The sequence below is a fragment of the Pavona decussata genome, unplaced genomic scaffold, assembly GCF_977016875.1.
Source record: "Pavona decussata unplaced genomic scaffold, jaPavDecu1.1 SCAFFOLD_55, whole genome shotgun sequence".
Taxonomy (NCBI): domain Eukaryota; kingdom Metazoa; phylum Cnidaria; class Anthozoa; order Scleractinia; family Agariciidae; genus Pavona; species Pavona decussata.
Genome location: NW_028145477.1, coordinates 490,577 through 504,366, shown reverse-complemented (window position 1 = coordinate 504,366; position 13,790 = coordinate 490,577). Strand labels below are relative to the sequence as shown.

The window sequence follows — 13,790 nt, the reverse complement described above, 5'->3', positions numbered from 1 at the left end:
ATCGACTCTCAGCCTGAGGAATGTTCTTAATACGTTCTTAAAATTTTGGTTAATCTCAGCCTCGACGTTCTTATAAAAAAGGTTCTTATAAAAAAAACAGAGTGTAATGCACGAATTACGCAGAAGAAGAATCGTCAAGAAACAACAGAAACAGGCATTTCGAGTTTTCTGTACGCATGTAAACATCTTCTTTATAGGGCTACCGATCTGGTTATCAATTTTGTTGAGGCCAATGCTCGCATAATTTTATCACCTTTATTTTAAGGTTCTGCTTGTGGAATTAAATATGCTATTAAGTTGTGTGCGTCTCCACATCGTTAACCTTGCAGAAAAGTTGCCCGCCGCCTTGACACATTTTCTCAGATTATTTGATCTACATGTTGAAATCTTCTTGTCTGCATACGCAGTATCGATGGTTATGAAATGCTGTTCTCGTACTGCAGTTTTTAACGAGTAACTATCGGAAAATTTTGATTAACTCTTTATTAAAAAATTCACAAATACCTAACCTCTAGGTGGACGAGGTTAAAGCGTGCGAAGGAAAGCCTACAATAGACGAATGTTTTAAGAGGCTTAATTCATTTGAGAACAACAAACCGCCAGGTAACGAGGGATTGACTGCTAAATTTTACAAGGCAACTTAGAACGTGGTGGGTGATCTAATGGTGTCTAGTCTTACAGTGGAACGAACTCAACCGGGCCCCCCAATAAAACCGACACTTTGAAATTCATGAAACAAGAAATACAAGTGATAGAAACCGACGTCTCGGTGCATCTTGCGCCATTATCAAGGTTACATAATTAATGATAAAAAGGCGGTTTGGTATTGGCACAGGATGCACCGAAACGTCGGTTTCTATCACTTATATTTCTAAATCGTTTCTTATAAGACTTTGAAATTCAGTTAAGAAATGTTCTCTTTTTCAATTGGTTTGCAAACTGCCAAAGCCATACTCCTTTGTTGTAAACGTGACCTGTGATTGGCTAATCAATGTTAGTTGGCCCTGGTTGAGTTCGTTGCACTGTAATTATGCTTATGATCATGGCGAACTATCGAACACACAGAAGAAAGGTATTATAACATTACCAGAGAAAAAATTCATGGACAAAAGAGACATCTCCAACTGGCGACCTATTTCCCTAATCAATGTTGATGTTAAAATAGGTTCAAAGGCTATTGCAAAAAGATTGGAATCCGTCCTCCCAAGTATCATACATTTTAATCAATGCGCGTATGTCAAAGGCAGGACTATTTTTGATGCCGTCAGAACAATTGACGATATCTTGGACTACAGTGAAAAATATAAAATTAATGGAAGAATGATTGCCATAGATATAAAAGAAAGCTTTTGATTCGGTGAATAGGGAATTTTTGTTTCGTACTCTCTCTGCCTTTTGTTTTGGACCGTCATTTATGCAGTGGATTCACACGTTTCATAGAAAAAGAAAAAACAAAAACATTTCAAGATGTGTTGTTAATAACGGCTTCTCCACCACATCCTTTGAAATCCAAACGAGGCGTTCAGTAGACAGGGAGACCCGCTTTCATCCTATCTCTTTATTATCCCTTTAGAGATTTTGGCTATCGCAACACGGCGCATTAAGAGTATTCAAGGTATTAAAGTAAATGAGGAAGAAATCAGACTAGGGCTTTTTGCTGACGATTTAACAGATTTTTTGAGGAATGACAAATCACTTACAGTGTTTCTCGATCTTGTTGAAAATTTCGGAAAATGTTACTAGTAGGTAAGTGTAAGTTAAGAGAGCTAAACGTATTCCCATTGGATGCATTTCAACTTGCTTCAGCAATGATGCCCTCCCAGTAGTATGGCGTCAATCCTGAAAAACCTGCGAGTGCACTGGCACTGTTCCTTTTAACTTACATGATCAGACTCAGTTGCTTCTAAATGGCAAAAAGGTCCTTCCGAGTAAAGCCGAGTCAAAAATCATCCACAAAGAACTTCGAAACAGAGTTATCATCCAACCAACCGCTCAGAGAAAATATATCGCTCAATTTGAACACGTTAATTGAAACTGGAAAAAGATTTACAGTCTTCCATTCCGTGTTACTCTGGATACCAAATTGCGCGAGTTTCAATATAAGCTTTAAAACAGATGTATAGCTACGGATGCCTTTCTATGTAAAATCGGTATTTTATCATTACCAGCATACCCATATTGTGGAGAAACGGATGAATCCCTCGAACATCTCTTTGTATCTTGCCACTATACTAGGGAGTTCTGGGCGGAAGTTATCAAGTGGTTTAGCGATTTTAATATAAATATAAATCAGTTGTCAGATAAAAACATAATGCTTGGTATTTTAGACTGTAAAGATTATTTATTTGTAAATCATATTTTGTTAATAGCAAAACGGCACATATGCAATTGGAGAATTGTTGAAACCAGACCTGGCTATAAAATATATTTTTTGCAAGGGTTAAAGTAGTTTATCGGCTCGAAACTAAAATAACTAAACCACGGGATAAATCACCAGATAACTTAGCTATTCGTTTAAATAAATGGGGCAAGTACATCAGCAAACATCACGATGGATATTTGGTGCTCATAAAAAGAAACAAAACAATAATGATAGTCATAATAATAATGCGTCATGGCTCCCTAATTACTGACCTGAGATGTGTGTGTGTGTTCTGTACTAGCATTGTTTTCATTTGTGAATCTGTAACTAAATAAATGGAATAAAAACTATTAAATTACAAAAAAAAAAAAAAATCCAGTAGTTAGCAGATAGCATGATTGTAAGAGTGTGTGTGCGTGACCTTGATTTGACTAGATAGCGTGATGTATAGGCGCTCGCAAAAATATAATGAGTAAATTAAAGAGCGAAAACATATTTATGAATGTGTTTTGTTGCAGATGTGCATCACAGGAGGTCTGGGCATTCCTGGGAGTAGCAGAGAAATAACTCGTTCCCGTAATATTTTTGTAAGTTAATATTTGACAATTATTAGACGATGCTGAGCAAAATATCGTGATTTGTCAGTGGAGAACACATCAATTATTTGCCGAAGCCGAAGGTTGAGGTAGATAATTGATCTGGCAGACACTTACAAATCACGTGATTCTAATACAAGTACTGGGTCGTGAATTGCTCTACTGTGTTTCACAGGTTAAATGCCCACCCACTTCCTTCCATCCTTCCCTCCCTCCTTCCTTCCTCCTTCCTTCCTCCCTCCCTTCCTCCTTCCTCTCCTTCTTCCATTTACTTCCTTCCTTCCTCCTTTCCTCCTTTCTCTCTTTCCTCTTTTTCCTTTCTTCCTTTCCATCCTCTTCTTCCTTCCTCCCTTTTTTCCTTCCTCTTCATCCTTCCTTCATTAACGGCTGTCAATGCAGCAATTGCCTTCGACCTGATTTATTTTTCTTACTTATCTTTATAGATAGATGTTTTTTAAATTGAAATTAGTAGCTATTAGCTTTTTCTATATATTTTTATAAAACACTTTTATCATGAGCCTGTGGCTCGGGGGACTGGAAGACCACCCCCTGTGCATCTGACATTAAATAAATTACTTACTTACTTACTCCCTCCCTTCCATCCTTCCTCCCATCCTCCTTCCTCTTCTTCCTTCCTTTTGCCTTCCTCCTTCCTCTCCTTCCTCTTTTTCCTTCATTCATTTCCATCCATTTCTTTCTTCCTTCTACCTTCCGCCTTTCTCTCCTTCCTCTTCTTCCTTCCTTCATTTCCATCCTCTTTTTCCTTCCTTTCCCCTTCCTGCTTCCTCTTCTTCATCTTCTTTCTTCCTTCCTCCATTTCCATCCTCTTTTTCCTTCCTTCCCCCCTCCCTTCATTCCAGCCTTCCTCCCATCCTCCTTCGTCTCCTTCCACTTCTTCCTTCCTCCCTCCCTTCTCCCTTCCTTTCCCCTTCCTCCATCCTCTCCTTCCTCTTCTTCCCTCCCTCCTCCCTTTCTTCCTCCTTCCTCTTCTTCCTCTTTTACATTATCTTAACTAATAGTTAATTTAATTCTATGTATTGCCACTACAAGATTGTAAGAATCAACCATGTACATTGAAAAAAAGCACAAATAAAGATTATTAAATTAAACTTCCATTTTTCTCTTCTTCCTCTTCTTCCTTCCTTCATTTTCATCTTTCTTCCTTCCTTCCCCCTTCCTCCTTCCTCCTTCCTCTTCTTCCTTCCATCCTTCCTTCCTTCCTCCTTCGTCTCCTTCCTCTTCTTCCTCCTTTCCTTCTCCCTCTCTTCCCCCTTCCTCCTTCCTCTTCTTCCTCTTCTTTTCTCCCTCCTTCCTCTTCTTCCTCTTTTACCTTCCTTCCTTTCCATCTTATTCTTCCTTCCTTTATTTTTATCCTCTTCTTCCTCTTTTCCTCCTTCCTCTTCTACATTTCCCAAAATTTGATTTTGGCGCGTTTTGCTGCCTTCGATTGAATGAGACTTCACCAAATTTTAAAGATTGTTTTCATTTCGCCGAAGCGCTTGAATTACGCTTTTTGGAGTTTTTCCATAGTCTTTGATTCTTTTTTTCGCTGATTTTAAGTTTCGTTGGCTGTTCCTGTATTCCAAAAGGAACGTTCCTCTAGTATGGACTGTTCCTCGTTTTTGTGTTCCTATTGACTATAAGAGGACCAGATGTTTTACAAGGTAGGAACAAAACGTTCACTCTAGTGTAAAAGAGGAATATTTCGTTCCGAGTTCCCAATTGTAAATGGAACATATTGTTCTCAAATTGACAAATAAGGACTGTTTCGTTCCGAGTTCCTATCTGTAAATAGAACACATTGTTCCCAAATTGGTCATTCAAGACTTTTTTGTTCCGAGTTCCTATCTGTAAATTGAACACATTGTTCCCAAATTGGTCATTTAGGACTGTTTTGTTCCGAGTTCCTTTCTATTGATGGAACACATTGTTCCCAAATTGGTCATTTAGGACTGTTTTGTTCCGAGTTCCTATCTGTTAATGGAACACTTCGTTCCCAAATTGATAAATAAGAACTGTTTTGTTCCGAGTTCCCATCTATTGATGGAACACATTGTTCCGAAATTGATAAATAAGGACTGTTTTGTTCCGAGTTCCCAACTGTAAATGGAACATATTGTTCTCAAATTGATAACTTAGGACTGTTTTGTTCCGAGTTCCTATCTGTGCATGGAACACATTGTTTCGAAATTGATAAATAAGGAATGTTTTGTTCCGAGTTCCTATCTGTGCACGGAACACATTGTTCCCAAATTGATAAGTAAGGACTGTTTTGTTCCGAGTTCCTATCTGTTGATGGAACACATTGTTCCCAAATTGGTCATTTAGGGCTGTTTTGTTCCGAGTTCCTCTCTGTGAATAGAACATATTGTTCCCAAATTGGTCGTTCGAGAACAGATTTTGGACCATTTTTCTACGCATTTCCATTTTGTTCCCAAATTAAGGTAGCCTTTGGGAATGAGGCAAACAAGAAGGCGCGCTCAGACCTGCTTGGGCGAGTTTGGTGGCATGTCACTGTCATGAATTTTGCACAATAGTAATGAGGGCGGGCAAGTAAGGGCATGCTTTGGCAAATGCAAACATATATGCAGTTCCTTTGCTCGTCATCCGCTCCTCGGTTATGGTTCAGATTTAAAGGAGATCGTGTTGACTAGATGCGCTTAAAAGGCAAAATGAGCAAGAAGTATAAAGTCGATTGGTCGGATATCGATGGAGCGTCGCCCAAACCGAAACGGCTTCACTTGGAAAAAGATGAAACCAACAGCTTGTATCACTGCCCAATACAAGAGTGCGACCATGATGGATTTCAAAGTCAAAGAGGGTGCAGAAAACATGTTTATAACAAGCACAGTTGGTTCTTTTATTTTGATGAAAAGCCCAATTCGAAAGAAATCACAGATTCGCGAAATGTTCCGATGGTGAGACCAATTCAAGATCAAACAACTGAAACCACAAAGCATGCCGTGAAGATACTTCCTTCGTTTTCATTATCGTGTGACATTGCCGAGTTGTTCACAAAATGGTTGACTGGAAGTGGTGGCGGTTACAAGAAGGATCGCGCAGCGCAACAAATAGTTACAAGATGCTTTAAGTTTCTAAGATTTTGCTGTGAAGACGAGGAAGAGTTGACTTTTGACGTGGTGGACTTTAGTTTATGTTCTCCAAATTTGTTGTTCAAGTTTATCGACTACTTACAAGACGAATGCAAGCTCGGCCATGGTGGGCGTTTAGGCTACATAGACGCCATTTCTGAAATGATCGACTTCAGAAAACTTCATGGCGCATCAGAGGCAGTCTTTCAAAAGTTCTCTGCAACAGAGTTGTACCTCAAAAGAGCGCGAAAGACAGTTGCAAAGATGATGCGATTGCAGTGGACACAAGATTTAGACATTGAAACACTGGAAGCAAGAGGCCACTGGGCAACAATGGAGGAGCTGTTGGAGGTCGTGAAATTCCATCTGCCGCGCTACGAAAATACCGTGAAGATGTGTAAATCGAGTCCAGCTCAAGTTAACCCCTCGGACTTGACATTTGCCACGAAATTCGTAGCCATGTATCTGTTCATCAAAGTGAAGGGGTCACGTCCTATGACTTATCAATATTTGACGGTGGACATGATTGATGCAGCTAAGAAAAAGGGTGGATTCATTGATCAGAAAACGTTCAAGACTGCCGGAAAGTATGGATTTGATTCTTTGATTCTTTCCGACGCAAACATGCAAGTGCTCAATGGCTATATCTCGTACGTTAGACCTTTGCTTAAACCCAAGTGTGATTTCGTTCTCGTCAACAGAAATGGAGGCCAGCATGGTAAATTGGGCGAGATCATGAGCAAACTGGTGTTTGATGCAATTGGAAAGTACATCCATCCCACGCGTTATCGCCAAATTGTTGAAACGCAGAGCCTCAACCAACTCACTAGCGAAGAGCAGAGGATTTTGTCGGAAGACCAAAAACACAGCTCTGCCGTTGCTAAAGTTCACTATCAAAAACAACGATCCCGAGAAGTTGCTTTGAAGGGTCACGAGTGCCTACAGAAACTACAAGGCGCCAAGGGGTCAGAAGTGGACGAGGACGTCAACGCAAGACTCGGCGATTCAACTTCCACCGCCGGGCCTTCTGTTGAACCAGTGGAAAATGTCAACACCTCCCCCAAAAAGGACGCCCTGCCTAAAAGAATCTTGCGCTCTCAGAGGAACATTCGTCATGTTTTGAAATTCACAGCAGAAGAGGACTATTTTCTAAAGGAAGGAATAACTAAGCACGGATTTGGACAGTGGACAGCGATATTGAGAGATCTAGATTTCAGGTTTCAGGAGGGTAGAACTGCCGATTCTCTTAAGAAAAGGGCTGCTTCGAAAATGCCGTTGAGCGAATAAAACAACAACAACAACAACAACAACACTGCAAATGTAGTCAACGACGCAATCTTCATTTTAATTCTCTCTCTCTTTGTTTTTTTTTTTTTCAGTGGCAATTTTCTATCACCATTCACAAACACACTGATGTATATAATGTAATAATTTTATCAAGCCGACCTAACCTAGCCGTACATGTTCCAGTTCCAACTGTGTGTGTAATTCTGACCCAAAAACAAACTCTAGGTAATGTTAAACAAACTCGAGCATTCATTTGACATTTTCTCTGTGTCTCAGTGTTTCTCTATTTCTGCTGCTGGCTAAAATAGCTCAGAATTGTTTTGCGTGGCTTCTTGTCCCTGACTTGAGTTCGTTCTCCAGACTTGGGTCTTTTTCGCGAAGTTGATTACTAGGTGCAGAAGTTGTTAATTGCACTTTTTCATGACAAAAGGGGTAACAATCATCTGGTACCGTTAAGGTCGTTGTTGATCATGTTGTCACATTTCGAAAAAAAGATTACAATGAAAATTTGTCCATGAATCTAAAATCACTGGGTGAAGGTTGTTTTGTCCGCAAATACCGTGAAATCCGCCCTACCTACAGTTTCCTTCGAAGAGCAAGAACTTCCACTCTCTGACAATGTGCTAGTTTACCAGCAGAACATTTTTCACAGAACTGTTAGATAAATGTTATTTATAGTCCCTTTTCTAACTGTAACTGTCTTCCAATGAACATTGTAAGACATCTTCAGTGTAAAAGCGAAGTATTAAGTCATATTGCATTTTCATAGTTCTGATGTATATCACATAAGGCAAAACAAACGATTAAAGCAACATGTGTCGATGTAGTTCGTTAGACTCTATGACACATTGCTTACATTATTTTCCCACGTAGCAATTAGCAGTCGAACTCTATTGAAGCAGCCCAAGTTTAGTTTCTTGTTTATTTCACATTCGTTACGGACTTTACTAAGCATCGCACATCAAGAAATAAAAGTCTTGATTACTAGGTGCAGAAGTTGTTAATTGCACCATTTCATGACAAAAGGGGTAACAATCATCTGGTACCGTCAGGATCATTGTTAATCATGTTGTCACATTTTGAAAAAAAGATGGCAATGAAAATTTGTCCAAGAATCTAAAATCACTGGGTGAAGATTGTTTTGTCCGCAAATACCGTGAAATCCGCCCTACCTACAGTTTTCTTCGAAGAGCAAGAACTTCCACTCTCTGACAATGTACTAGTTTACAGCAGAATTTTTTTCATGGAACTGTTAGATAAATTTTGCTAACTGTAACTGCCTTCCAATGAACATTTTGAGACATCTAAAAGAGAGGTATTAGGCCATGTTGCATCAGTCATATTACGCAAAATCCGTGAAATCCACCCTAACACCACAGTTTTCTTGCTGGTCTTTGAACTTCCAGTTTGAAGTGGCAGTTGACAGGCTGATATCTTTTTCTAAAATACGGCGGATTTTACGGATTTCACGGATGTTAGGAATAAGCATGATTTTTAAATACTTCCTTTTTTAACTGCAAGTATCTTATATATCTTATAATATATTAATATATTCTCTTCTTAGATACTTACAGTTTAAAAGAGGAGTATTAAATGACATTTGAATGTACGATTTCCGTAAAATCCGTGAAATCCACCCTAAATATAGTTTTCTTGCTGGCTTTTGAACTTCCAGTTTTGAGTGGCAGTTGACAGGCTGATATCTTTTTCTAAAATACGGCGGATTTTACGGATTTCACGGATATACATAATTTAATACTTCCTTTTTTATCTGTAAGTATCTAATATATATTAAATATATATGATATATTAATATATTCTCTTCAAAGATCCTTACAGTTTAAAAAAGGAGTATTAATTGTTATTTGTATGTACAATTTCCGTAAAATCCGTAAAATCCACCCTAACTAGAGTTTTTTTGCTGGTCTTAGAACTTCCAGTTTGAAGTGGCAGTTGACAGGCTGATATCTTTTTTTAAAATACGGCGGATTTTACGGGTTTTAGGGATATTTAGAATATATGCATTATTTAATACTTCCTTTTTCAACTGCAAGTATCTTATATGTATTGTAATATATTAACATATTCTCTTCTTAGATATTTGCAGTTTAAAAGAGGAGTATCAAATGACATTTGTATGCACATTTGTATGTACAGTTTTCTTGCTGGCCTTTGAAGTTGCAGTTGACCTGCTCATTTGTTTCCTTAAATACGGCGGATTTTACGTATTTGGCAGTTTTCTGAGAGTTCCCTTTCAAAAAGTGAACTTTAAACTAAGAGAGGACTGTTTCGGACCTCGTTGTTCGTTCTCAGAGTTGCAACGACATCTATGGAATTGGTGCTTTTAAAATCAGCAAGCAAACTCAACGAAAATCAAAAGCACTCCAAACCTAATGGTTGCCATCACCTCTGTCCAACTACACTGCTAGAAACAGATTAGAAACATTACGCCAAGATATTTTGCTCAAAAAATCACAGGGAACAAAAATTTTGGGAAACGATCTCCTTCCTATTCTCTCCTTCCTCTCCTTCCTATTCTTCCTTCCTCTCTTTTCTCTTTCTCCTTCCTTCCATTCCATCCTCTTCTTCTTTCCTCCCTCCCTTCCTCCTTCCTCTCCTTCCTCTTTTTCCTTCCCCCTCCCTCCCTTCCATCCTTCCTCCCATCCTCCTTCCTCTCCTTCCTTCCCCCTTCCTCCTTCCTCTCCTTCTTCTTCTTCTTCTTCTTCTTCTTCTTCTTCTTCTTCTTCTTCTTCTTCTTCTTCTTCTTCTTCTTCTTCTTCCTTCCCTCCTCCCTTCCTTCCTCCTTCCTCTCCTTCCTCTTCTTCCTTCCTTTCCATCTTATTCTTCCTTCCTTTATTTTTATCCTCTTCTTCCTCTTTTCCTCCTTCCTCTCCTTCCTATTCTCTCCTTCCTCTCCTTCCTATTCTTCCTTCCTTTCTTTTCTCTTCCTCCTTCCTTCCATTCCATCCTCTTCTTCTTTCCTCCCTCCCTTCCTCCTTCCTCTCCTTACTCTTTTTCCTTCCCCCTCCCTCCCTTCCATCCTTCGTCCCATCCTCCTTCCTCTCCTTCCTTCCCCTTTCCTCTCCTTCTTCTTCTTCTTCTTCTTCTTCTTCCTTCCCTCTTCCCTTCCTTCCTCCTTCCTCTCCTTCCTCTTCTTCCTTCCTTCATTTCTATCCTCTTCCTCCTTCCTCTCCTTCCTCTTTTTCCTTCCATCCTTCTTTTCGTCTTTCCTTCCTTTCTTACTTATTTTTTTGCTTCCCTCCTTCCTACCTCCTTCCTCTCCTTCCTCTTCTTCCTTCCATCCTTCTTTTCTTCTTTCCTAGCTCCCTCCTTCTTCTCCTTCCTGTCTGTGCTTCCTTTCTCCTTCTCGTCCTCCCTCCCTCCTTCCTCTCCTTCTACTTCTTCGTTCGTTCCTAACTTCCTTCTTCCTTCCTCCCTCCCTCCTTCCTCTCCTTCGTCTTCTTTCTTCTTTTCCTCCGTCCTGCCTTCCTTCCTCTCTCCCACTTCTTTCCCTGCCTCCCTTCCTTCTTTTTTCTTTCTTTCTTTCTTTCTTTCTTTCCTTCTTCCTCCCTTCCTCCCTCCCTCCTTCCTTCCTCTCCTTACTGTCCTTCCTTCCTTCATTGCCCTCAAGATTCATTAACTTGTTGATGAACCTGATCTTCTGTTTTAATCCACACGATTATAACCGTCGAGGGAACATTGTAATCAAACATTGTATGCTTCAATAAATAAGCCACTCTGCTTTCGTTAATTTTCCAGGTAGGTGTCTTTATGGGGTTTTGCATCACATCTGCTGTGTTTGGAGGAATAATCATCATATGCTACAGTTTGAACATTCAGGATGGCAGAAGGAGAGATAGTTATCACTCACAAATGGCTATCAACATCTGCATGTTGCTCCTTGGTATCACAGAGTTTATCATTGGAATCTGGGCTCCAAGATGCTGTTGTTTGATGTTACCTTGCTCGGATGGATGCTGCTGTGAAGCAGTTCCTCAACACCAGGTAAGAATTTCGGGACGGGGACGGGAGGTGGGGAGTGGGGGGACTCACTTGTAAAAAGTACGGGAATGCTCGTTGACTCGCTTAGTGTGTTCAGGACTGAGTGCTGATATTTTCAGCCACCAAGATATCTCTTTGGTTAGCCGAAACAAAGAATTATTTCCACGTGGTCATTTCATTGAGCGCGAATGTTGTCTTTTATGGGTCGAGTAAAGTTTAAGCCACACCCAGATTGGTCTCCTTTACATGTTTGTCTTAGGGGTTTGACTTTAGGGGGTCCCCCTACTTTTCACAACGGAGTCCCTATCCCTCCTGGGATAGGAATACTCGTCATACTCGAGAAGAACACTGACGTCATCTTTCCTCACCTTTTTCTCTCGCTAAAATTCTCTTGATGGATTAAGCGCAAGAAAGTCCCTCTCTCATACCAAAGGATGCAGAGGACTTCTATTTGATCGTATATGAAATTGTTTTTTTCGAATACCTCACCTTATTGATCGAAACCTTTTATTCACTGCCTTCTTACACTTTCTTCGGCTTGTCAATACCGCGGGCCAGATGAGGGTGTCTCAGAAGTTTGTGAAGCTTGCGTAAGCGTAAAGAATTCGCAAAGCTTCCTTTTCAGGCCGAGGAAAATTTGTGTTCCTTTTATTTTCTTAAAATTTGCACATTCCAGGGACAACAAGTCATATATACCCCCAACACAGCTGAGTATGTCATGACCCTAGGTGTTGATGGTGTTCCTGTGGTCACTCCAGTTGGTGGCGGTATGGTTGCAGTGCAGGCATCACATGGACAGGCGGCCCAGCCTCCTATTGTACTGGTACCTGTATCTGGAGGGATTGGAGAACAGTCTGCGATGGTTCAAGTTGCTCCACCAAAAGCAATACCTGGGACAGTGAAACCTCCTTCTTATGTATGAGACCTTTATAGGTACAACACTGTAATTATTAACCCTTCATTTAGCTATAACTGACTGGTAAATAAATAAACAAATAAATAAATAAAGAAAGAAAGAGATGAAAGAGGCAAAGAAGTAAAGCAATATATAAATTAAAAATATATTTAGTCAGGAGGTTCCTTTCACCGTGGTTCAGTTTTCAGTAAGGTCCTGAAAAAAAAAATTCATAAAATTGTTCGAAATTCAAAAGTATAAGAGACACGTTCTAAGGTCGATAAAATAATACAGTAGAATAGAACAGCGTCTCTGAGTAAAAACTCTTCTTTGTCTTAAAATTGTCAATAGACGTGGACTGTTTAACGTCAACTTCAAGCTTGTTCCAAGTGAGTCTCAGGTCAAGATGTCTAGCGCCGGGATATCCACGGCATGGTAATACTATTTCCATCTTTCCTATTGTGTGCTAATAGATGGAATTCGATGGATATATGTGGGGCAACGGGTAAAATTATAACCTGGAGTAGTGATGCAAAAATATTCTTAACAGATTTATAAAAGGAGCTGTAGTAAAATGTTAAACCAGTCATTCGCGTTGGCATTTGCCCTCAACACCTTAAATCTTGAGAATGATGATTATTCAAGAAAGTGACGCAGGCATACTCGGAAAAAAGAAATCCGAGTGCTCCTATCAGGAGTCGAACCTAAGACCTTCCGATTACTAGTTCGGATGCTCTACCACTGAGCTACAGGAGACTCGTGGGTGCTAAGGTCATTAAACTAGGTTCATGGGACAAACATCTCATGCATTCACCAGGCTGGAAATATACCATCTGTCGAACGTGTGGTATATGAGAGAAATGTGATGGTATATTTCCAGCCTGGTGAATGCATGAGATGTTTGTCCCATGAACCTAGTTTAATGACCTTAGCACCCACGAGTCTCCTGTAGCTCAGTGGTAGAGCATCCGAACTAGTAATCGGAAGGTCTTAGGTTCGACTCCTGATAGGAGCACTCGGATTTCTTTTTTCCGAGTATGCCTGCGTCACTTTCTTGAATAATCATCATTCTCATTCATTCACCAGGCTGGAAATATACCATCACATTTCTCTCATATACCTTAAATCTTATTGCTGATTTTACATTTGTAATATTTATACCACAATTAGTTCGTGACTCGGGAAACAACATAGGCAAACCTCCATTTATAACTAATGTTAGTTTTATCAACAAAGTTGATGAGGCAATTAAGGTAAAAAGATTGAGTGCTAACCAAACATTGCTTGCACTCCCCACCGACGCAGCACCGCAGTTTCTTTAGAAACTAAACCCCTTAACCTCCATTTTTATATATAGGTTATTTTCCGGTCGGGAGGTCCGTATGGGAAAAAACTGAGCCTCCCGTCTAACATAAGCGGCCGACGGCCTTACGCCAGGCCAACGCTGGCAGGGTGTTTTTCCCATATGGACCGACCAGGGCCGGTAAATATCCTGTATATTTGTAATTATATCGAAAGCGATTTGTGAACATTCTTCACGTTTCTAGATGGCCCCG

General features: G+C 40.0%; 2 protein-coding genes and 1 long non-coding RNA gene across 3 annotated transcripts in view; 2 read left to right on the top strand and 1 right to left on the bottom strand.

The window, feature by feature from the left end:
• The window catches only part of LOC146480125 (uncharacterized), a 12,872-nt gene extending 515 nt beyond the window's left edge, over window positions 1-12,357 (top strand). Inside the window, exons 2-4 of the mRNA XM_085110005.1 lie at window positions 2,881-2,949; window positions 11,097-11,342; window positions 12,016-12,357. Coding sequence (XP_084966131.1) covers window positions 2,881-2,949; window positions 11,097-11,342; window positions 12,016-12,261 — 561 coding nt within the window. The 3' untranslated portion in view covers window positions 12,262-12,357. The remainder of the gene's footprint in view (window positions 1-2,880; window positions 2,950-11,096; window positions 11,343-12,015) is intronic.
• The window catches only part of LOC146480124 (uncharacterized), a 27,960-nt gene extending 14,170 nt beyond the window's left edge, over window positions 1-13,790 (bottom strand). Inside the window, exons 1-2 of the long non-coding RNA XR_014864781.1 lie at window positions 13,355-13,790; window positions 12,245-12,849 (exon numbers count right to left, since the gene is read on the bottom strand). This is a non-coding gene — a long non-coding RNA (uncharacterized LOC146480124). The remainder of the gene's footprint in view (window positions 1-12,244; window positions 12,850-13,354) is intronic.
• LOC146480126 (uncharacterized) lies at window positions 5,277-7,596 on the top strand. The gene has a single exon (XM_085109989.1). It carries the CDS (start codon window positions 5,613-5,615, stop codon window positions 7,335-7,337), a length of 1,725 nt encoding a protein of 574 aa, XP_084966115.1. The 5' UTR covers window positions 5,277-5,612; the 3' UTR covers window positions 7,338-7,596.

Coding starts and splice junctions, on each gene's coding strand:
- LOC146480126 (XM_085109989.1), top strand. CDS start 5,613: ATGCGCTTAAAAGGCAAAATGAGCAAGAAGTATAAAGTCGATTGGTCG.